The following is a 26,142-nucleotide window of genomic DNA, read 5'->3' as shown; positions in this document are numbered from 1 at the left end:
GAGTGGGAAGAATTTACTGTAAACAGTGGCATCCATTTTACTGAAAGCAAAGTCTGGTGCCACTGAATCAGAATGTACCCATTTATTAATCCGGATTCTTAATTATTTTTAACCAGTTGCGTTTGTGCTACAGCCATTTCTCATTTACTGACTGTCTGTATGATTATACACCTAGATTAATAACTGTCCACCATGGATTGGTGCACTTCACTCCACGTTGCAGCTCAGGCTTGAGGTCCCACTCCAGAGATTTGAGCACATAAACCTGGCCTGCACTCCAGTACAGTACAGAGGGAACGCCGCACTGTCAGAGGGTCAGTACTGAGGGAGTGCTGCACTGTCAGAGGGTCAGTGCTGAGGGAGTGCCGCACTGTCAGAGGGTCAGTACTGAGGGAGTGCCGCACTGTCAGAGGGTCAGTACTGAGGGAGTGCCGCACTGTCAGAGGGTCAGTACTGAGGGAGTGCTGCACTGTTGGATGGTCAGTACTGAGGGAGCGCCGCACTGTCAGAGGGTCAGTACTGAGGGAGTGCCACACTGTCTGTGGGTCAGTACTGAGGGAGTGCCGCACTGTCAGAGGGTCAGTACTGAGGGAGTGCCGCACTGTCAGAGGGTCAGTACTGAGGGAGTGCCGCACTGTCAGAGGGTCAGTACTGAGGGAGTGCTGCACTGTCAGAGGGTCAGTACTGAGGGAGCACCGCACTGTCAGAGGGTCAGTACTGAGGGAGTGCCGCACTGTCAGAAGGTCAGTGCTGAGGGAGTGTTGCGCTGTCAGAGGGTCAGTACTGAGGGAGTGCTGCACTGTCAGAGGGTCAGTACTGAGGGAGTGCTGCACTGTCAGTGGGTCAGTGCTGAGGGAGTGCCGCACTGTCAGAGGGTCAGTACTGAAGGAGTGCTGCGCTGTCAGAGGGTCAGTACTGAGGGAGAGCTGCGCTATCAGAGGGTCAGTACTAAGGGAGTGCTGCACTGTCAGAGGGTCAGTACTGAGGGAGTGCCGCACTGTCAGAGGGTCAGTACTGAGGGAGTGCTGCACTGTCAGAGGGTCAGTACTGAGGGAGTGCTGCGCTGTCAGAGGGTCAGTACTGAGGGAGTGCCGCACTGTCAGAGGGTCAGTACTGAGGGAGTGCAGCGCTGTCAGAGGGTCAGTACTGAGGGAGTGCCGCACTGTCAGAGGGTCAGTACTGAGGGAGTGCTGCACTGTCAGAGGGTCAGTACTGAGGGTGTGCTGCACTGTCAGAGGGTCAGTACTGAGGGAGTGCTGCACTGTCAGAGGGTCAGTACTGAGGGAGTGCTGCACTGTCAGAGGGTCAGTACTGAGGGAGTGCTGCACTGTCAGAGGGTCAGTACTGAGGGAGTGCTGCACTGTCAGAGGGTCAGTACTGAGGGAGTGTTGCACTGTCAGAGGGTCAGTACTGAGGGAGTGGCGTACAGTGAGAGGGTCAGTACTGAGGGAGTGCCGCACTGTCAGATGGTCAGTACTGAGGGAGTGCTGCACGGTCAGAGGGTCAGTACTGAGGGAGTGCTGCACTGTCAGAGGGTCAGTACTGAGGGAGTGCTGCACTGTCAGAGGGTCAGTGCTGAGGGTGTGCTGCACTGTCAGAGGGTCAGTACTGAGGGAGTGCTGCACTGTCAGAGGGTCAGTAATGAGGGAATGCTGCACTGTCAGAGGTTCAGTACTGAGGGTGTGCTGCACTGTCAGAGGGTCTGTACTGAGGGTGTGCTGCACTGTCAGAGGGCCAGTACTGAGGGAGTGCAGCACTGTCAGAGGGTCAGTACTGAGGGAGTGCTGCACTGTCAGAGGGTCAGCACTGAGGGAGTGCCGCGCTGTCAGAGGGTCAGTACTGAGGGAGTGCTGCACTGTCAGAGGGTCAGTACTGAGGGAATGCTGCACTGTCAGAGGGTCAGTACTGAGGGAGTGCCGCGCTGTCAGAGGGTCAGTACTGAGGGAGTGCTGCACTGTCAGAGGGTCAGTACTGAGGGAGTGCTGCACTGTGAGAGGGTCAGTACTGAGGGAGTGCCGCACTGTCAGAGGGTCAGTACTGAGGGAATGCTGCACTGTCAGAGGATCAGTACTGATGAATAATTTTAAATTGGTTGGAACAGTCTTCAATTATCTTCTAATGGACTTTAGTAGAATGGGAAGAGATTTTTTTTTATCAGTCAGGGAATCAAAGATTGTGGGGATCAGATGGGAAAGTGGAATTGAGGATGATCATACCAGTCATTGAATGGCAGAGCACATTCGCTGGGCTGAATGGCCACCTCTGCTCCTACATTTTCCTTGAAGCACAAACGCTGGTCTCGGCTAATGAGACAGAATCGCTGCTGTTCCTGATTGCAATTATATGCACTTCTTCGAATACAGACCAATAAGCTATCTATAATTGCCAAAGCAACCATATGACAGGCGTGAGAAACTACAGGGTCGGGTCGTCTTTTGGAATTGTTGACCACATCGTAGCGCCACCCCCAGGGCCCTCACCCCTTGGAGAAGGGGCTGATCCGCCCTGGGTTCCAGTGCCTTTTAGCACTGAGCATGTCATGGTGATACATCAGACTCAGTAGCCCAGGAGAGAGAGGGCAGACCGTCGACCAAATCAACATGTTCCAATTCCCCACCTTCCCCACACCCCAGGTACCCACCCTCTTCAGCTAGTGGTTGCTCCAGCAACTCTTCCTTGTGCTCCTCCTTCAGTTCCTCCTCCGCTCCGCTCTTCCCTGTGAAGATGACCAAAGTATTACACATTCAACTCTCAAAGCAGGGCAGCACGGTGGTGCAGTGGTTAGCACTGCAGTCTCACGGCACCGAGGTCCCAGATTCAATTCCGGCTCTGGGTCACTGTCCGTGTGGAGTTTGCACATTCTCCCCGTGTTTACGTGGGTTTCACCCCCACAACACAAAGATGTGCAGGGTAGGTGGATTGGCCACGCTAAATTGCCCCTTAATTGGAAAAACAGAATTGGGCACTCTAAATTTATCAAAAAAAGCCTCTCAAAGCACATTGAGAAAGTGGAGTCAGATCCTGCCCCACACAGAGACACTGCCCCCCCCGCACCACACAGAGACACTGCCCCCCCCGCCCCACACAGAGACACTGCGCTCGCCCCCCCCGCACCACACAGAGACACTGCCCACCCCCCCCACAAAACCAGAGTGACCACTAACCCCGCCCGCACCACATGAAGACACTGCCCCCCCCGCAAGACCAGAGTGACCACTAACCCCGCCCGCACCACACAAAGACACTCCCCCCCCCCCGCAAGACCAGTGTGACCACTAACCCTGCCCGCACCACACAAAGACACTGCCCCCCCCCGCAAGACCAGAGTGATCACTAACCCCGCCCGCACCACACAGAGACACTGCCCCCCCCCCGCACCACACAGAGACACTGCGCCCGCCCGCCCCGCACCACACAGAGACACTGCCCACCACCCCCACAAAACCAGAGTGACCACTAACCCCGCCCGCACCACATGAAGACACTGCCACCCCCACAAGACCAGAGTGACCACTAACCCCGCCCGCACCACACAAAGACACTCCCCCCCCCGCAAGACCAGTGTGACCACTAACCCTGCCCGCACCACACAAAGACACTGCCCCCCTCCCGCAAGACCAGAGTGATCACTAACCCCGCCCGCACCACACAGAGACACTGCCCCCCCCCGCACAACACAGAGACACTAGCCCCCCCCCCGCAAGACCAGAGTGACCACTAACCCCGCCCGCACCACACAGAGACACTAGCCCCCCCCCGCAAGACCAGAGTGACCACTAACCCCGCCCGCACCACACAGAGACACTGCCCCCCCCGCACCACACAGAGACACTGCCCCCCCCCGCACCACACAGAGACACTGCCCCCCCCCGCACCACACAGAGACACTGCACCCCCCCGCAAGACCAGAGTGACCACTAACCTTGCCCGCACCACACAGAGACACTGCCCCCCCGCACCACACAGAGACACTGCCCCCCCCGCACCACAGAGCCCCCCCCCGCACCACACAGAGACACTGCCCCCCCCCGCACCACAGACACTGCCCCCCCCCGCAAGACCAGAGTGACCACTAACCCCGCCCGCACCACACAGAGACACTGCCCCCTCCGCACCACACAGAGACACTGCCCCCCCCGCACCACAGAGACACTGCCCCCCCCGCACCACACAGAGACACTGCCCCCCCCTGCATCACAGAGGCACTGCCCCCCCGCACCACACAGAGACACTGCCCCCCCCCCGCACCACACAGAGACACTGCCCCCCCCGCACCACACAGAGACACTGCCCCCCCCGCACCACAGAGACACTGCCCCCCCCCCGCACCACACAGACACTGACCCCCCCACCACACAGACACTGCCCCCCCGCACCACAGAGACACTTCCCCCCCCCACACCACAGAGACACTGCCCCCCCCGCACCACACAGACACTGCCCCCCACCGCAGACACTGCCCCCACCGCACCACACAGAGACACTGCCCCCCCCGCACCACACAGAGACACTGCCCCCCCCGCACCACAGACACTGCCCCCCCCGCACCACACAGAGACACTAGCCCTCCCCCGCAAGACCAGAGTGACCACTAACCCCGCCCGCACCAGACCAGTGACCGCTAACCCCCACCACACCAGAGTGACTATTAACCCCCGCCCGCACCAGAGAGTGACCACTAACCCCCCCAGACCAGTGACCGCTAGCCCCCACCACACCAGAGTGGCTATTAACCCCCCCCGCAGCAGACAGTGACCACTAACCCCCCCCAAGACCACAGTGACCATTAACCCCCCCCGCACCAGACAATGATGACAAACCCCCCCCCCCCAAGGCAAGGAGACCACTAACCCCCCCGCACCAGAGAGTGACCACTAACTCCCCCAAACCAGTGACCGCTAACCCCCCCACACCAGAGTGATCACTAACCCTCCGGCAGTGGAGCGTAACCATTAACTCCCCCACACCAGAGTGTGACTATTAACCCCCCCGCACCAGAGTGACCATTAACCCCCCGCACCAGTGACCATAAACCCACCGCACCAGAGTGACCATGAACCCCCCGCACCAGTGACCATTAACCCCCCGCACCAGAGTGACCATTAACCCCCCCCCGCACCAGAGAGCGACCACTAACCCCCTCACACCAGAGAGTGACCATTAGCCCCCCCACACCAGAGTGACCATCAACCACCTAACACCAGAGTGACCATTAGCCCCCAGCACCAGAGTGACCATTAACCCCCCCACACCAGACTGACAATTAACCCCCCGCACCAGAGAGACCATTAACCCCCCCGCACCAGTGACCATTAACCGCCCCACACCATAGTGACCATTAACCCCCCCACACCAGACTGACAATTAACCCCCCGCACCAGAGTGACCATTAACCACCCCCACACCAGACTGATAATTAACCCCCGCACCAGAGTGACCATTAACCCCTCCACACCAGTGACCATTAACCCCCCGCACCAGTGACCATTAACCCACCGCACCAGAGTGACCATTAACCCCTCGCAACAGAGTGACCATTAACCCCCCGCACCAGTGACCATTAACCCCTCGCACCAGAGTGACCATTAACACCCCAGCACCAGAGTGACCATTAACCCCCCGCACCAGTGACCATTAACCCACCGCACCAGAGTGACCATTAACCCCTCACACCAGAGTGACCATTAACCCCTCACACCAGAGTGACCAATAACCCCCCCACACCAGAGAGACCATTAACACCCCCGCACCACAGTGACCATTAACCCCCCGCACCAGAGTGACCATTAACCCCCCCCACACCAGACTGACAATTAACCCCCCGCACCAGAGTGACCATTAACCCCCCCACACCAGACTGACAATTAACCCCCCGCACCAGTGAGACCATTAACCCCCCCGCACCAGTGACCATTAACCGCCCCACACCAGACTGACAATTAACCCCCCGCACCAGAGTGACCATTAACCACCCCCCACTGGACTGACAATTAACCCCCCGCACCAGAGTGACCATTAACCCCTCCACACCACAGTGACCATTAACCCCCCGCACCAGAGTGACCATTAAACCCACCACACCAGAGTGATAACTAACACCCCCGCACCAGAGTGACCATTAACACCCCCCAAACTAGAGTAATAACTAACACCCCCACACAAGAGTGACCATTAACCCCCCCGCACCAGAGTGACCATTAGCCCCCCCCCCGCACAAGAGTGACCATTAACCCCCCCACCAGTGAGTGGCCATTAACCCCGCCCACACCAGTGACCATTAACCCCCCCACACCAGAGTGACAACTAACACCCCCACACCAGAGTGACCATTAACCCCCTCACACGAGTGACCATTAACCCCCTCACACCAGAGAGTGACCATTAACCCCCCACACAAGAGAGTGACCATTATACCCCCACACCAGAGTGACCATTAACCCCCCCCCCCGCACCAGAGAGCGACAACTAACCCCCTAACACCAGAGAGTGACCATTAGCATCCCCACACCAGAGTGGCCATTAGCCCCCACACACCAGAGTGACCATGAACCCCCCCACACCAGAGAGTAACCATTAACCCCCCCACACCAGAGAGACCATTAACCCCCCTGCACCAGAGTGACCATTAACCCCCCGCACCAGAGTGACCATTAACCCCCCCACACCAGACTGACAATTAACCCCCCGCACCAGAGTGACCATTAACCCCCCCCACACCAGACTGACAATTAACACCCCGCACCAGAGTGACCATTAACCACCCCCACACCAGACTGACAATTAACCCCCCGCACCAGAGTGACCATTAACCCCTCCACACCACAGTGACCATTAACCCCCCGCACCAGAGTGACCATTAAACCCACCACACCAGAGTGACCATTAACCCCCCGCACCGGTGACCATTAACCCACCGCACCAGTGTGACCATTAACCCACCGCACCAGAGTGACCATTAACACCCCCGCACCAGAGAGTGACCATTAACCCCCCGCACCAGTGACCATTAACCCACCGCACCAGAGTGACCATTAACCCCTCGCACCAGAGTGACCATTAACCCCCCGCACCAGTGACCATTAACCCCTCGCACCAGAGTGCCCATTAACAACCCCGCACCAGAGTGACCATTAACCCCCCGCACCAGTGACCATTAACCCCCCGCACCAGTGACCATTAACCCCCCGCACCAGTGACCATTAACCCCCCCGCACCAGTGACCATTAACCCACCGCACCAGAGTGACCATTAACCCCTCACACCAGAGTGACCATTAAGCCCCCGCACCAGAGTGACCATTAACCCCCCCACACCAAAGAGACCATTAACCCCCCCACACCAGAGAGACCATTAACACCCCCGCACCAGAGTGACCATTAACCCCTCGCACCAGAGTGACCATTAATCCCCCCCACACCAGACTGACAATTAACCCCCCAGCACCAGACTGACCATTAACCCCCCCACACCAGACTGACAAATAACCCCCCGCACCAGAGAGACCATTAACCCCCCCCGCACCAGTGACCATTAACTGCCCCACACCAGAGTGACCATTAACCCCCCCCACACCAGACTGACAATTAACCCCCCGCAACAGTGACCATTAACCCCTCGCACCAGAGTGACCATTAACACCCCCGCACCAGAGTGACCATTAACCCCCCGCACCAGTGACCATTAACACCCCCGCACCAGAGTGACCATTAACCCCCCCACACCAGACTGCGCACCAGAGTGACCATTAACCCCCCCACACCAGACTGACAATTAACCCCCCGCACCAGAGACCATTAAACCCCCCACACCAGAGAGACCATTAACCCCCCTGCACCAGTGACCATTAACCGCCCCACACCAGAGTGACCATTAACCCCCCCACACCAAACTGACAATTAACCCCCCCGCACCAGAGTGACCATTAACCACCCCCACACCAGACTGACAATTAACCCCCCGCACCAGTGATCATTAACCCCTCCACACCACAGTGACCATTAACACCCCGCACCAGAGTGACCATTAAACCCACCACACCAGAGTGATAACTAACACCCCCGCACCAGAGTGACCATTAACACCCCCCAAACCAGAGTGATAACTAACACCCCCACACAAGAGTGACCATTAACCCCCCGCACCAGAGTGACCATTAGCCCCCCCCGCACAAAAGTGACCATTAACCCCCCCCACCAGTGAGTGACCATTAACCCCGCCCACACCAGTGACCATTAACCCCCCCCACACCAGAGTGACAACTAACACCCCCACACCAGAGTGACCATTAACCCCCTCACATGAGTGACCATTAACCTCCCACACCAGAGTGACCATTAACCCACCCACACCAGAGTGACCATTAACCCCCCCACACCAGAGTGACCATTATCCCCCCACACCAGAGAGTGACCATTAACCCCCCCACACCAGTAAGTGACCATTAACACCCCCCAGCACAAGAGTGACCACTAACCCCCCACACCAGAGAGTGACCATTAAAGCACCCACAGCAGAGAGTGACCATTAACACGCCCACACCAGAGAATGACCATTAACCCTCCCCACTCCAGTAAGTGACCATTAATCCCGCCCACACCAGAGTGACCATTAACCCCCACCGCACCAGACATTGACAATTAATCCCCCCCACAAGACAGTGACCATTAACCGCTCCACACCAGTGAGTGATCATTAACCCCCCCACACCAGAACGTGACCATTAACCCTCCCACACCAGAGACCATTAACCCTCCCCACACCAGAGAGTAACCATTAACCTCCCAACAGCAGAGAGTGACCATTAGCCCCCCCACACCAGAGAGTGACCATTAAACCTCCCCACACCAGAGAGTGACCATTAACCCCCTCACACCAGAGAGTGACCATTAACCCCCTGACACCAGTGACCATTAACCCCCCCACCCACCATAGAATGACCATTAACCCCTCTCACCAGAGAGTGACCATTAACCCCCTCACACCGGAGTGACCATTAACCCCCTCACACCAGACAGTGACCATCACCCCCACACCAGAGTGACCATTAACCCCCCCCCCCACACACACCAGAGTGACCATTAACCCCCTCACACCAAAGAGTGACCATTAACCCCCCCACACCAGAGTGACCATTAACCCCCCCGCACCAGAGAGTGACTATTATCCCCCCCACACCAGAGTGACCATTATCCCCCTCACACCAGAGAGTGACAATTAACCCGCCCACACCATTGACCATTAAACCCCCCACACCAGGGGGTGACCATTAACCCCTCACACCAGAGAGTGACCATTAACCCCCCACACAAGAGAGTGACCATTATACCCCCACACCAGAGTGACCATTAACCCCCCCGCACCAGAGAGCGACCACTAACCCCCTCACACCAGAGAGTGACCATTAGCCCCCCCACACCAGCGTGACCATTAACCCCCCCACACCAGAGAGTAACCATTAACCCCCCACACCAGAGAGTGACCATTAACCTGCCCACACCAGAGTGACCATTAACCCACCACACCAGAGTGACCATTAACCCCCCGACCATTAACCGCCCACACCAGAGTGACCATTATCCCCCCTCACGCCAGAGGCTGACCATTAACCCCCTCACACCAGAGAGTGACCATTAACCCCCCACACAAGAGAGTGACCATTATACCCCCACACCAGAGTGACCATTAACCCCCCCCGCACCAGAGAGCGACCACTAACCCACTCACACCAAAGAGTGGCCATTAGTCCCTCAACACCAGAGTGACCATTAACCACCTCACACCAGAGTGGCCATTAGCCCCCACACACCAGAGTGACCATGAACCCCCCACACCAGAGTGACCATTAACACCCCCACACCAGAGTGACCATTAACCCCCCGACCATTAACCGCCCACACCAGAGTGACCATTATCCCCCCTCATACCAGAGAGTGACCATTAACCCCCCTCACACCAGAGGCTAACCATTAACCCCTCACACCAGAGAGTGACCATTAACCCCCCGACATCAGTGACCATTAACCCCCCCCCACACCAGATAGTGACCATGAACCCCCCACACCAGAGAGTGACCATTAACCCCCCCACACCAGAGAGTGACCATTAACCCGCCCACACGAGTGACCATTAAATCCCCCACACCAGTGGGTGACCATTAACCCCTCACACCAGAGAGTGACTATTAACCCCCTCACACCAGAGAGTGACCATTAACCCCCCACACAAGAGAGTGACCATTATACCCCCACACCAGAGTGACCATTAACCCCCCCCCCCCGCACCAGAGAGCGACCACTAACCCCCTCACACCAGAGAGTGACCATTAGCCCCCCCACACCAGAGTGACCATCAACCACCTAACACCAGAGTGGCCATTAGCCCCCAGCACCAGAGTGACCATTAACCCCCCCACACCAGACTGATAATTAACCCCCCGCACCAGAGAGACCATTAACCCCCCCCGCACCAGTGACCATTAACCGCCCCACACCAGAGTGACCATTAACCCCCCCACACCAGACTGACAATTAACCCCCCGCACCAGAGTGACCATTAACCACCCCCACACCAGACTGATAATTAACCCCCGCACCAGAGTGACCATTAACCCCTCCACACCAGTGACCATTAACCCCCCGCACCAGTGACCATTAACCCACCGCACCAGAGTGACCATTAACACCCCCGCACCAGAGAGTGACCATTAATCCCCCGCACCAGTGACCATTAACCCACCGCACCAGAGTGACCATTAACCCCTCGCAACAGAGTGACCATTAACCCCCCGCACCAGTGACCATTAACCCCTCGCACCAGAGTGACCATTAACACCCCAGCACCAGAGTGACCATTAACCCCCCGCACCAGTGACCATTAACCCACCGCACCAGAGTGACCATTAACCCCTCACACCAGAGTGACCATTAACCCCTCACACCAGAGTGACCAATAACCCCCCCACACCAGAGAGACCATTAACACCCCCGCACCACAGTGACCATTAACCCCCCGCACCAGAGTGACCATTAACCCCCCCCACACCAGACTGACAATAAACCCCCCGCACCAGAGTGACCATTAACCCCCCCACACCAGACTGACAATTAACCCCCCCGCACCAGTGAGACCATTAACCCCCCCGCACCAGTGACCATTAACTGCCCCACACCAGAGTGACCATTAACCCCCCCACACCAGAGTGACCATTAACCCCCCCACACAAGACTGACAATTAACCCCCCGCACCAGAGTGACCATTAACCACCCCCCACTGGACTGACAATTAACCCCCCGCACCAGAGTGACCATTAACCCCTCCACACCACAGTGACCATTAACCCCCCGCACCAGAGTGACCATTAAACCCACCACACCAGAGTAATAACTAACACCCCCGCACCAGAGTGACCATTAACACCCCCCAAACTAGAGTAATAACTAACACCCCCACACAAGAGTGACCATTAACCCCCCGCACCAGAGTGACCATTAGCCCCCCCCCGCACAAGAGTGACCATTAACCCCCCCACCAGTGAGTGGCCATTAACCCCGCCCACACCAGTGACCATTAACCCCCCCACACCAGAGTGACAACTAACACCCCCACACCAGAGTGACCATTAACCCCCTCACACGAGTGACCATTAACCCCCTCACACCAGAGAGTGACCATTAACCCCCCACACAAGAGAGTGACCATTATACCCCCACACCAGAGTGACCATTAACCCCCCCCCCCGCACCAGAGAGCGACAACTAACCCCCTCACACCAGAGAGTGACCATTAGCATCCCCACACCAGAGTGACCATTAACCACCTCACACCAGAGTGGCCATTAGCCCCCACACACCAGAGTGACCATGAACCCCCCCACACCAGAGAGTAACCATTAACCCCCCCACACCAGAGAGTGACCATTAACCTGCCCACACCAGAGTGACCATTAACCCACCACACCAGAGTGACCATTAACACCCCCACACCAGAGTGACCATTAACCCCCCGACCATTAACCGCCCACACCAGAGTAACCATTATCCCCCCTCACACCAGAGGCTGACCATTAACCCCCTCACACCAGAGAGTGACCATTAACCCCCCACACAAGAGAGTGACCATTATACCCCCACACCAGAATGACCATTAACCCCCCCACATCAGTGACCATTAACCCCCCCCACACCAGAGAGTAACCATTAACCCCCCCACACCAGAGAGTGACCATTAACCTGCCCACACCAGAGTGACCATTAACCCACCACACCAGAGTGACCATTAACACCCCCACACCAGAGTGACCATTAACCCCCCGACCATTAACCGCCCACACCAGAGTAACCATTATCCCCCCTCACACCAGAGGCTGACCATTAACCCCCTCACACCAGAGAGTGACCATTAACCCCCCACACAAGAGAGTGACCATTATACCCCCACACCAGAATGACCATTAACCCCCCCACATCAGTGACCATTAACCCCCCCACACCAGATAGTGACCATTAACCCCTCACACCAGATAGTGACCATTAACCCCTCACACCAGAGAGTGACCATTAACCCCCTCACACCAGAGTGACCATTAACCCCCCACACCAGAGTGACCATTAAACCCCCCACACCAGAGTGACCATTAACCACTCACACCACAGAGTGACCATTAACCCCCCACACCAGAGAGTGACCATTAACCCCCTCACACCAGAGAGTGACCATTAACCCTCTCACACCAGAGTGACCATTAACCCCCCACACCAGAGTGTCCATTAACCCCCACACCAGAGTGACCATTAACCCCCCCACACTAGAGTGACCATTAATCCCTCACACCAGAGTGACCATTAACCCCCCGCACCAGTGACCTTTACCCCCCACACCTGAGAGTGAACATTAACCTTCCACACCACAGTGACCATTAACCCCCCCCCCCCCCCGCACCAGAGAGCGATCACTACCCCCCCGCACCAGAGAGTGACCTTTAACCCCTCACACCAGAGAGTGACCATTAACCAATCAGACCAGGGAGTGACCATTAACCCCTGCACAAGAGAGTGGCCATTAACCCCTCACACCAGAGAGTCACCATTAACCCCTCACACCAGACAGTGACCATTAACCCCTCACACCAGAGTGACCATTAACCCCTCACACCAGAGAGTGACCATTAACCCCTCACACCAGAGTGACCATTAACCCCTCACACCTGAGACTGACCATTAACCCCTCACACCAGAGTGACCATTAACACCCCCACACCAGAGAGTGACCATTAACCCCTCACACCAGTGACCATTAACCTCCTCACACCAGAGTGACCATTAACCCCTCACACCAGAGTGACCATTAACACCCCCACACCAGAGAGTGACCATTAATGCCTCACACCTGTGACCATTAAACCCCCATGCACCAGAGATTGACCATTAAACCCTCCCTCTCCAAAGTAACCATTAACCCCCCCACATCAGTGAGTGACCATTAACCCCCCCATACCAGAGAGTGACCATTAACCCCCCCCACCAGAGTGACCATTAACCCCCAAACCAGTGAGTGACCATTAACCCTCCCCACATGAGAGTGACCATTAACCCCACACCAGAGTGACCATTAACCCCCTCACACCAGGGACCATGAACCCCCCAACCCCCACCAGAGAGTGACCATTAACCCCTCACACCAGAGTGCCCATTAACCCCTCCCGCACCAGAGAGTGACCATTAACCCCCCTTGCACCAGAGTGACCATTAACCCCCTCACACCAGACAGTGACCATCACCCCCCCACACCAGTGAGTGACCATTAACCCCCCACACCAGAGAGTGATCATTAAACCCCCCACACCAGATTGACCATTAACCCCCGCACCAGAGTGACCATTAACCCCCCCACACCAGAGAGTGACCATTAACGCCCCCACACCAGAGTGTCCAATAACCCCTCACACCATAGAGTGACCATTAACCCCCCCCCGCACCAGAGAGCGACCATTAACCCCCTCACAACAGAGAATGGCCATTAGCCCCCCCACACCAGAGTGACCATTAACCCCCCCACACACCAGAGAGTGACCATTAACCTGCCCACACTAGAGAGTGACCATTAACCCCCCGACCATCAACCGCCCACACCAGAGTGACCATTATCCCCCCACACCTGATAGTGACCATTAACCCTCCCCCCCCGCACCAGAGAGTGACCAGTAACCCCTCACACCAGAGGCTGACCATTAACCCCTCACACCAGAGAGTGACCATTAACCGCCCACACCAGTGACCATTAACCCCCCCACACCAGAGTGACCATAAAACCCCCCACACCAGAATGACCTTTAACCCCCCCACATCAGTGACCATTAACCCCCCCACACCAGATAGTGACCATTAACCCCTCACACCAAATAGTGACCATTAACCCCTCACACCAGAGAGTGACCATTAACCCCCTCACACCAGAGTGACCATTAACCCCCCACACCAGAGTGACCATTAAACCCCCCACACCAGAGTGACCAATAAACCCCCCACACCAGAGTGACCATTAACCTCTCACACCAGAGAGTGACCATTAACCCCCCACACCAGAGTGACCATTAACCCCCTCACACCAGAGAGTGACCATTAACCCTCTCACACCAGAGTGACCATTAACCCCCCACACCAGAGTGACCATTAACCCCCCCGCACCAGAGTGACCATTAATCCCTCACACCTGAGTGACCATTAACCCCCCACACCAGTGACCATTAACCCCCCCCACACCAGAGAGTGACCATTAACGCCCCCACACCAGAGGGACCATTAACCCCCCCACACACCAGAGAGTGACCATTAACCTGCCCACACCAGAGAGTGACCATTAACCCCCCGACCATCAACCGCCCACACCAGAGTGACCATTATCCCCCGACACCTGATAGTGACCATTAACCCTCCCCCCCCCGCACCAGAGAGTGACCAGTAACCCCTCACACCAGAGGCTGACCATTAACCCCTCACGCCAGAGAGTGACCATTAACCACCCACACCAGTGACCATTAACCCCCCCACACCAGAGTGACCATAAACCCCCCCACACCAGAGAGTGACCATTAACCGCCTCACACCAGTGACCATTAACCCCCTCACACCAGAGAGTGACCATCAATCCCCCCACACCAGAGTGACCATTAACCCCCCCACACCAGAGTGACCATTAACCGCCCACACCAGAGTGACCATTAACCCCCCCCACACCAGAGAGTGGCCATTAACCTCCCCACACCAGAGAGTGACCATTAATCCCCCCAACACCAGAGTGACCATTAACCCCCCACACCAGAGTGACCATTACCCCCCCGCACCAGAGTGACCATTAATCCCCCCACACCAGAGAGTGACCATTAATCCCCCCACACCAGAGTGACCATTAACACCCCACACCAGATAGTGACCATTAATCCCTCACACCAGACCATTAACCCCCCTGCACCAGAGAGTGACCATTAATCCCTCACACCAGAGTGACCATTAACCCACCACACCAGAGAGTGACCATTAACCCCCCACACCAGTGACCATTAACCCTCCCACACCAGAGTGACCATTAACCCCCCCACACCAGAGGGTGACCATTAACCCCCACACCAGAGTGACCATTAACCCCCCCGCACCAGAGAGTGACCATTAACCCCCCCGCACCAGAGAGTGACCATTAACCCCCCACACCAGAGGGTGACCATTAACCCCCCACACCAGAGTGACCATTAACCCCCCGCACCAGAGAGTGACCATTAACCCACCACACCAGAGGGTGACCATTAACCCCCCACACCAGAGTGACCATTAACCCCCCCGCACCAGAGAGTGACTTTTAACCCCTCAGACCAGGGAGTGACCATTAACCCCTGCACAAGAGAGTGACCTTTAACCCCTCAGACCAGAGTGACCATTAACCCCTCAGACCAGAGTGACCATTAACCCCCCCACACTAGAGTGACCATTAACCCCCCCCCCGCACCAGAGAGCGACCATTAACCCCCTCACACCAGAGAATTACCATTAACCCCCCCACACCAGAGTGACCATTAATCCCCCCACACCAGAGAGTGACCATTAACCCCCCACACCAGAGTGACCATTAACCACCCCACACCAGAGTGACCATTAATCCCCCCACACCAGAGAGTGACCATTAATCCCCCCACACCAGAGAGTGACCATTAACACCCCACACCAGATAGTGACCATTAATCCCATACACCAGAGTGACCATTAACCCCCCCGCACCAGAGAGTGACCATTAATCCCTCACACCAGAGTGATCATTAACCCCCCCACACCAGAGAGTGACCATTAATCCCCCCACACCAGAGGGTGACCATTAACCCCCCACATCAGAGTGACCATTAACCCCCCCGCACCAGAGAGTGACTTTTAACCCTTCAGACCAGGGAGTGACCATTAACCCCTGCACAAGAGAGTGACCTTTAACCCCTCACACCAGAGTGACCATTAACCACTCAGACTAGAGAGTGACCATTAACCCCTCACACCAGAGAGTGACCATTAACCCCTCACACCAGTGACCATTAACCCCTCACACCAGAGTGACGATTAACCCCTCACATCAGAGAGTGACCATTAACCCCTCACACGTGACCATTAACCCCTCACACCAGAGAGTGACCATTAACCCCTCACACCAGAGAGTGACCATTAAACCCCCGCACCAGAGTGACCATTAACCCCCCCACACCACAGAGAGACAATTAACCCCACACACCAGACAGTGACCATTAGCAGTGACCAACCCGGCAGCACGGTAGCATTGTGGATAGCATAATTGCTTCACAGCTCCAGGGTCCCAGGTTCGATTCCGGCTTGGGACACTGTCTGTGCGGAGTCTGCACATCCTCCCCGTGGGTGCGTGGGTTTCCTCCGGGTGCTCCGGTTTCCTCCCACAGTCCAAAGATGTGCAGGTTCGGTGGATTGGCCATGATAAATTGCCCTTGGTGTCCAAAATTGCCCTTAGTGTTGGGTTGGGTTATGGGGATAGGGTGGAGGTGTTGACCTTGGGTAGCGTGCTCCTTCCATGAGCCGGTGCAGACTCGATGGGCCGAATGGCCTCCTTTAGTACTGTAAATTCTATGATCAGAGTGACCATTAACCCCCCCGCACCAGAGAGTGACCATTAACCCCCCCGCACCAGAGAGTGACCATTAACCCCCTCACACCGGAGTGACCATTAACCCCCTCACACCGGAGTGACCATTAACCCCCTCACACCAGAGTGACCATTAACCCCCCTGCACCAGAGAGTGACCATTAATCCCTCACACCAGTGACCATTAACCCCTCACACCAGAGTGACCATTAACCCCCTCACACCGGAGTGACCATTAAACCACTCATACCAGAGAGACCATTAACTCCCCCGCACCAGAGAGTGACCATTAACCCCCCATATCAGAGTGACCATTAACCCCCCCACACCAGAGAGAGTCCATTAACACCCCCGCACCAGAGAGTGACCATTAACCCGCTCACACCGGAGTGACCATTAACCCCCCTTGCACCAGAGTGACCATTAACCCGCTCACACCAGTGACCATCACCCCACCACACCAGTGAGTGACCATTAACCCCTCACACCAGAGAGTGACCATTAAACCCCCCACACCAGATTGACCATTAACCCCCGCACCAGAGTGACCATTAACCCCCCCCACACCAGAGAGTGACCATTAACGCCCCCACACCAGAGTGCCCAATAACCCCTCACACCATAGAGTGACCATTAACCCGCCCACACCAGAGTGACCATTATACCCCCCACACCAGAGTGACCATTAACCCCCCCCGCACCAGAGAGCGACCATTAACCCCCTCACACCAGAGAATGGCCGTTAGCCCCCCCACACCAGAGTGACCATTTTTTTTTTTTTTTTTTTTTTTTTTTTTTTTTATAAATGTTTTATTGAAAATTTTTTCCCAAACAACAATTTTTCCCCTCTTACAAAGCAAACGCAACAATAACAATACAGAAATTTTAAACAATACACAAGTAACAAAACCCCTTTATCTTTGACCTAAACTAAACCCCCCCCCCCCCCCCCCTCCCCCTGGGTTGCTGCTGCTGGTCATCTGTCTTCCCTCTAACGTTCCCCTAGGTAGTCGAGAAATGGCTGCCACCGCCTGGTGAACCCTTGAGCCGATCCTCTCAGGGCAAACTTTATCTGCTCCAGTTTAATGAACCCCGCCATATCATTTACCCAGGCCTCCAGTCCGGGGGGTTTCGCCTCCTTCCACATGAGTAGGATCCTGCGCCGGGCTACTAGGGACGCAAAGGCCACAACGTCGGCCTCTTTCGCCTCCTGCACTCCCGACTCTTCCGCAACTCCAAATAGAGCTAACCCCCAGCCTGGTTTGACCCGGGCCTTCACCACCCGCGAAATCACTCCCGTCACTCCCTTCCAATACCCTTCCAGTGCCGGGCATGCCCAAAACATATGTGCGTGATTTGCCGGGCTCCCGCCACACCTCCCACATTTGTCCTCCACTCCAAAGAACCTGCTCAATCTTGCTCCCGTTATGTGTGCTCTATGTAGCACCTTAAATTGAATCAGGCTAAGCCTGGCGCATGAGGAAGAGGAATTTACCCTGCTTAGGGCATCAGCCCACATACCCTCCTCTATCTCCTCCCCTAGTTCTTCTTCCCACTTTCCTTTTAGTTCGCCCACCGACTCCTCCCCCTCTTCCCTCATCTCTCGGTAAATCTCTGACACCTTGCCCTCTCCGACCCACACCCCTGAAAGCACCCTGTCCTGTATCCCCTGTGTCGGGAGCAACGGAAATTCCCTCACCTGTTGTCTAGTAAATGCCCTCACCTGCATATATCTCAAGAAATTTCCCCGGGGCAACTTATACTTTTCCTCCAATGCTCCCAAGCTCGCAAAAGTCCCATCTATAAATAAATCTCCCACCCTCCTAATTCCCAACTGGAACCAGCTCTGAAATCCTCCATCCATTCTTCCTGGGGTGAACCTATGGTTGTTCCTGATTGGGGACCCCACCAGGGCTCCCCGCACCCCTCTCTGTCGCCTCCACTGTCCCCAGATATTCAATGTTGCCGCCACCACCGGGTTCGTGGTAAACGTTTTAGGTGAGATCGGTAGCGGCGCCGTCACCAGCGCCTCTAAACTCGTCCCTTTACAGGACTTTCTCTCCAGTCTTTCCCACGCCGCTCCCTCACCCTCCATCATCCATTTACGTATCATTGCCACATTGGCGGCCCAATAGTAATCGCCCAAGTTCGGTAGTGCCAATCCTCCTCTGTCCCTACTACGCTGAAGGAACCCCCTCCTTACTCTCGGAACTTTCCCTGCCCACACGAAGCTCGTGATGCTCCTGTCTATTTTATTAAAAAAGGTCTTAGTGATTAGTATAGGGAGACATTGAAATACAAATAAGAACCTCGGGAGGACCATCATCTTAATTGCTTGCACCCTGCCCGCCAGTGATAGAGGCTGCATGTCCCACCTCTTGAAGTCCTCCTCCATTTGTTCTACCAACCGTGTCAGATTAAGTCTGTGCAAGGTTCCCCAGCTCCTAGCGATCTGAATCCCCAGGTATCGGAAGTTTCTTTCCACTTTCCTTAGAGGCAAGCCTTCTATCTCTCTACTCTGGTCCCCTGGATGTATCACAAATAATTCACTCTTCCCCATGTTTAGCCTATACCCCGAGAAATCCCCGAACCCCCTCAAAATTCGCATAACCTCTATCATTCCCCCCGCTGGGTCCGACACGTATAACAATAGGTCATCCGCATATAACGAGACTCGGTGTTCTTCTCCCCCTCTAATCACCCCTCTCCATTTCCTGGAGTCTCTCAACGCCATGGCCAGAGGTTCAATTGCCAACGCGAACAACAATGGAGACAGCGGGCATCCCTGTCTTGTTCCCCTATATAGTCGGAAATACTCCGATCTATGTCGACCTGTAACTACGCTTGCCGTTGGAGCCCCATAAAGAAGTCTAACCCAGCTAATAAACCCGTTCCCAAACCCAAACCTCCTTAACACTTCCCATAAATACTCCCATTCCACCCTATCAAATGCCTTCTCTGCGTCCATTGCCGCCACTATCTCTGCCTCCCCCTCCACTGGGGGCATCATTATCACCCCTAATAGTCGTCGCACGTTAACATTCAGTTGTCTCCCTTTTACGAACCCTGTCTGGTCTTCGTGCACCACCCCCGGGACACAGTCCTCTATCCTCGATGCCAGTACCTTTGCCAACAATTTGGCGTCCACGTTCAACAATGAAATGGGTCTATAGGACCCGCACTGCAACGGATCTTTATCCCTCTTCAAAATTAACGATATCGTCGCCTCCGACATCGTCGGGGGTAGAGTCCCCCCTTTCCTGGCCTCATTGAACGTCCTCACCATCAACGGGGCCAACAAGTCCACATATTTTCTGTAATACTCCACCGGGAACCCGTCTGGTCCTGGGGCCTTCCCTGCTTGCATGCTTCCCAGTCCCTTAATAACCTCGTCCACCCCAATCGGTGCCCCCAGGCCTACCACCCCCCGCTCCTCCACTTTCGGGAACCTCAATTGGTCCAGGAACTGCCGCATCCCCTCCTCTCCCTCTGGGGGTTGAGACCTATACAGTTCCTCATAGAAGGTCTTGAACACCTCATTTATCTTTCCTGCCCTTCGCACCGTGTCTCCCCTTTCGTCTCTAATTCCTCCTATTTCCCTCGCTGCTGCCCTCTTTCGCAATTGATGAGCCAACAGGCGACTCGCCTTTTCCCCATATTCATACCTCCTCCCCTGTGCCTTCCTCCACAGTACCTCCGCCTTTCTGGTGGTCAGAAGGTCAAATTCCGTCTGGAGTCGTCTCCTCTCCCTGTACAATTCCTCCTCCGGGGTCTCTGCAAATTCCCTATCCACCCTTAAAATCTCCCCCAGTAATCTTTCCCTTTCCTTGGCCTCTGTTTTCCTTTTGTGGGCCCCAATGGAGATCAGCTCTCCTCTGACCACCGCTTTTAGTGCTTCCCATACCACTCCCACAGGGACCTCGCCGTCGTCATTGACCTCCAGGTATCTCTCAATACACCCCCGCACTCTTGCACACACTCCCTCATCCGCCATCAGTCCCACATCTAATCGCCAGAGTGTTCTCTGCTCCCTTTCCTCTCCTAATTCCAGGTCCACCCAATGTGGGGCATGATCCGAAACCGCTATGGCTGAGTACTCAGCTTCTTCCACCCTAGAGATCAACGACCTTCCCAAAACAAAAAAATCTATCCGGGAGTACACTTTATGGACATGGGAGAAGAAGGAATACTCCCTAGCCCTAGGTCTAAGAAATCGCCATGGATCCACTCCTCCCATTTGGTCCATAAACCCCTTAAGTACCTTGGCCGCTGCCGGCCTTCTTCCGGTCCTTGAGCTGGATCTATCTAGCCCCGGGTCCAGCACCGTATTAAAGTCCCCTCCTAAAATCAAGTTTCCTACCTCCAGGTCCGGTATACGCCCCAGCATCCGTCTCATAAATCCCGCATCGTCCCAGTTTGGGGCATACACGTTAACCAACACGACCTCCATTCCCTCCAGCCTGCCACTCACCATTACATATCTACCTCCGCTATCTGCTACGATGTTCTTTGCTTCAAATGCGACCTGTTTCCCCACCAAAATGGCCACCCCTCTATTCTTTGCGTCCAGTCCTGAGTGGAACACCTGTCCCACCCATCCTTTCCTTAGCCTAACTTGGTCCGCCACCTTTAGGTGCGTCTCTTGGAGCATAACCACGTCTGCCCTTAGTCCTTTCAAATGCGCGAGCACTCGGGCCCTTTTTATCGGTCCGTTCAGGCCTCTCACGTTCCACGTGATCAGCCTCACTAGGGGGCTACCTGCCCCCCTCCCGTGTCGACTAGCCATTACCTTCTCTAGGCCAGTCCCATATCCCGCCTCCGCGCTCCCGCTCGCTCCCCCAGCGTCGCACACCATCCCCGCCCACCCACTCTTTAGCCATTTCCTTTTGGATTTCCGCAGCAGCAACCCAGTTGTCCCCCCCCTTCTCCCTCCCTCCTCCCCTCCCCGCTAGATCTCTTTCTAGCTTGATTGCTCCCCCCATATTACTTCCGTAAGTCAGCTGACTTCAACTGACCCCGGCTACTCCTGCTCACTCCTCGACCCCCCCCATGTGGGGAACTCCCATCCGCCTTGCGCCTGTCTTCCCGCCTTATTCTTTCTGGTGCGGGAACATCCCTTTACCTGACCCGCCTCTTATGGCGCAGCTCCCTTTCCCCTCCCCCTCCCCTTCCCCATTCTCCAACTATGTCCCGTCTTTCCCCCCTCACCGGCGCCCACATTTCCCCAATGTCTCCCCCCTTCCCTGTTTACTTCTCAATTAACTTCCACCGTAACATTAACAATAACATTTCCTGCAGCATCAGTCCCTCAGTTCCGATCCAATTTCTCTTCTTTGATGAAGGTCCATGCTTCCTCCGCCGTCTCGAAATAATGGTGTCTCTCCTGATACGTGACCCATAGTCTTGCCGGCTGCAGCATCCCGAACTTCACCTTCCTTTTATGCAACACCTCTTTGGCTCGGTTGAAGCTCGCCCTCCTTCTCGCCACCTCCGCACTCCAATCCTGGTATACCCGTACCACTGCATTCTCCCATCTGCTACTCCGCACCTTTTTAGCCCATCTCAGGACCTCTTCTCTATCCTTAAGGCGGTAAAATCGCACGATTATCGCCCTGGGTGGTTCTCCCGCTTTTGGTCTTCTCGCCGGAATCCGATTTGCCCACTCCACCTCCAAGGGGCCCGTAGGGGCCTCAGCACCCATCAGTGAGCTCAGCATCGTACTTGCGTACGCTCCACAGTCCACTCCTTCCACACCCTCAGGGAGACCCAGTATCCGAAGGTTCTTCCTTCGCGCTCCATTTTCTAGGGCTTCGATCCTTTCAGTACACTTTTTATGAAGTGCCTCGTGCGTCTGTGTCTTAACCGCCAGGCCCAGGATCTCGTCCTCAATATCTGTCACCTTCTGCTCCACCACACGGAGCTCTGTCTCCTGGGTCTTTAATGTCTCCTTGAGCCCCTCAATTGCCTGTAGCAACGGGGTCAGCACCTCCCTCTTCAGCAGCTCCACGCACCGTCTCACAATTTCATGCTCAGGCCCCCATGTCGCCTGCGCTTTCTCCGCCGCCATCTTGTACTTCTCTCTTTCTGACCCTTTGGTCGACGATTCCTCGCGCTGCAGCCGCCGCCGCCGGTTTTTTCCTCCTTCGTTTGGGGGGGACTCCCTTCTCACACGCCCCACACCGGGTTGCGTCGTCGAAAAATTCCCCGTTGAGGCTCTTAAAAGAGCCCGAAGGTCCGTCGGAGCTGGAGCCGCCGAAGCGTGCGGCTAGCTCGGCATCACCGCAACCGGAAGTCCCTTCAGTGGCCTTGATGAGGTCTTTTCACAGTTGTTCCCTCTGCTGCTAGAATTCACCTTTGATACAGGCCCTCAGGTCAGCTTGCAGCTTTAAGCTTGCCCTTCCCCCGCCTGCATGCTGGAAGAGGCCCTGTTTATCCTGTAGTTGCAGCCAAATCTTTCACTGTTTCTGCGTGTGTCTGGCAACCAAGAGACATACCCTTCCTGGGGGACACTGTCGGGGGAATATTGCCGCCTTCTTCCCACACCGGGAAATGTCAAACAAATGCCGTGGGGGCCCTGTAAAAGAGCCCAAAAGTCCGTTCCAAGCAGGAGCTGCCGAATATGCGACCTAGCTCTGCATAGCCGCACCCGGAAGTCCAGAGTGACCATTAACCCCCCCCACACACACCAGAGAGTGACCATTAACCTGCCCACACCAGAGAGTGACCATTAAACCCCCGACCATCAACCGCCCACATCAGAGTGACCATTATCCCCCCACACCTGATAGTGACCATTAACCCTCCCCCCGCACCAGAGTGACCAGTAACCCCTCACACCAGAGGCTGACCATTAACCCCTCACACCAGAGAGTGACCATTAACCGCCCACACCAGTGACCATTAACCCCCCCACACCAGAGTGACGATAAACCCCCCCACACCAGAATGACCATTAACCCCCCACATCAGTGACCATTAACCCCCCCACACCAGATAGTGACCATTAACCCCTCACACCAGATAGTGACCATTAACCCCTCACACCAGAGAGTGACCATTAACCCCCTTACACCAGAGTGACCATTAACCCCCCACACCAGAGTGACCATTAAACCCCCCACACCAGAGTGACCAATAAACCCCCCACACCAGAGTGACCATTAACCACTCACACCAGAGAGTGACCATTAACCCCCCACACCAGAGAGTGACCATTAACCCCCTCACACCAGAGAGTGACCATTAACCCTCTCACACCAGAGTGACCATTAACCCCCCACACCAGAGTGACCATTAACCCCCACACCAGAGTGACCATTAACCCCCCCGCACCAGAGTGACCATTATTCCCTCACACCAGAGTGACCATTAACCCCCCACACCAGTGACCTTTACCCCCCCACACCAGAGTGAACATTAACCTTCCACACCAGAGTGACCATTAACCCCCCCCGCACCAGAGAGCGACCACTACCCCCCCGCACCAGAGAGTGACCTTTAACCCCTCACACCAGAGAGTGACCATTAACCCCTCAGACCAGGGAGTGACCATTAACCCCTGCACAAGAGTGACCATTAACCCCTCACACCAGAGAGTCACCATTAACCCCTCACACCAGAGAGTGACCATTAACCCCTCACACCAGAGTGACCATTAACCCCTCACACCAGAGAGTGACCATTAACCCCTCACACCAGAGTGACCATTAACCCCTCACACCTGAGACTGGCCATTAACCCCTCACACCAGAGTGACCATTAACACCCCCACTCCAGAGAGTGACCATTAACCCCTCACACCAGTGACCATTAACCCCCTCACACCAGAGAGTGACCATTAACCCCTCACACCAGAGTGACCATTAACACCCCCACACCAGAGAGTGACCATTAACGCCTCACACCTGTGACCATTAAACCCCCATGCACCAGAGATTGACCATTAAACCCCCCCTCTCCAAAGTGAACATTAACCCCCCCACATCGGTGAGTGACCATTAACCCCCCCATACCAGAGAGTGACCATTAACCCCCCCCCCACCAGAGTGACCATTAACCCCCAAACCAGTGAGTGACCATTAACCCTCCTCACATGAGAGTGACCATTAACCCCACACCAGAGTGACCATTAACCCCCTCACGCCAGGGACCATGAACCCCCCCAACCCCCACCAGAGAGTGACCATTAACCCCTCACACCAGAGTGCCCATTAACCCCTCCCGCACCAGAGTGTGACCATTAACCCCCCTTGCACCAGAGTGACCATTAACCCCCTCACACCAGACAGTGACCATCACCCTCCCACACCAGTGAGTGACCATTAACCCCTCACACTAGAGAGTGACCATTAAACCCCCCACACCAGATTGACCATTAACCCCCGCACCAGAGTGACCATTAACCCCCCCAACACCAGAGAGTGACCATTAACGCCCCCACACCAGAGTGACCATTAACCCCCCCACACACCAGAGAGTGACCATTAACCTGCCCACACCAGAGAGTGACCATTAACCCCCCGACCATCAACCGCCCACACCAGAGTGACCATTAGCCCCCCACACCAGAGAGTGACCATTAACCCCCTCACACCAGTGACCATTAACCCCATCACACCAGAGAGTGACCATTAATCCCCCCACACCAGAGTGACCATTAACCCCCCCACACCAGAGTGACCATTAACCGTCCACACCAGAGAGTGACCATTAACCCCCCCCCCACACCAGAGAGTGACCATTAACCTCCCCACACCAGAGAGTGACCATTAATCCCCCTCACACCAGAGTGACCATTAACCCCCCACACCAGAGTGACCATTAACCCCCCCACACCAGAGAGTGACCATTAACACCGCACACACCAGAGAGTGACCATTAACCTCCCCACACCAGAGAGTGACCATTAATCCCCCCACACCAGAGTGACCATTAACCCCCCACACCAGAGTGACCATTAACCCCCCCGCACCAGTGACCATTAACCCCCCACACCAGAGTGA

At 55.6% G+C, this 26,142-nt stretch overlaps 1 protein-coding gene across 1 annotated transcript in view; it reads right to left on the bottom strand.

Moving 5' to 3' along the window:
* The window catches only part of mrgbp (MRG/MORF4L binding protein), a 56,806-nt gene that overhangs the window by 800 nt on the left and 29,864 nt on the right, over window positions 1-26,142 (bottom strand). Inside the window, exon 3 of the mRNA XM_072515353.1 lies at window positions 2,642-2,716. Within this exon, the coding sequence (XP_072371454.1) occupies window positions 2,642-2,716 (75 nt within the window). The remainder of the gene's footprint in view (window positions 1-2,641; window positions 2,717-26,142) is intronic.

The sequence above is a fragment of the Scyliorhinus torazame genome, chromosome 8 (genome assembly GCF_047496885.1).
Source record: "Scyliorhinus torazame isolate Kashiwa2021f chromosome 8, sScyTor2.1, whole genome shotgun sequence".
In the NCBI taxonomy this organism is placed as follows: Eukaryota; Metazoa; Chordata; class Chondrichthyes; order Carcharhiniformes; family Scyliorhinidae; genus Scyliorhinus; species Scyliorhinus torazame.
The sequence above is the reverse complement of the archived record's forward strand: the minus strand, read 5'-3'. Positions and strand labels throughout refer to the sequence as shown.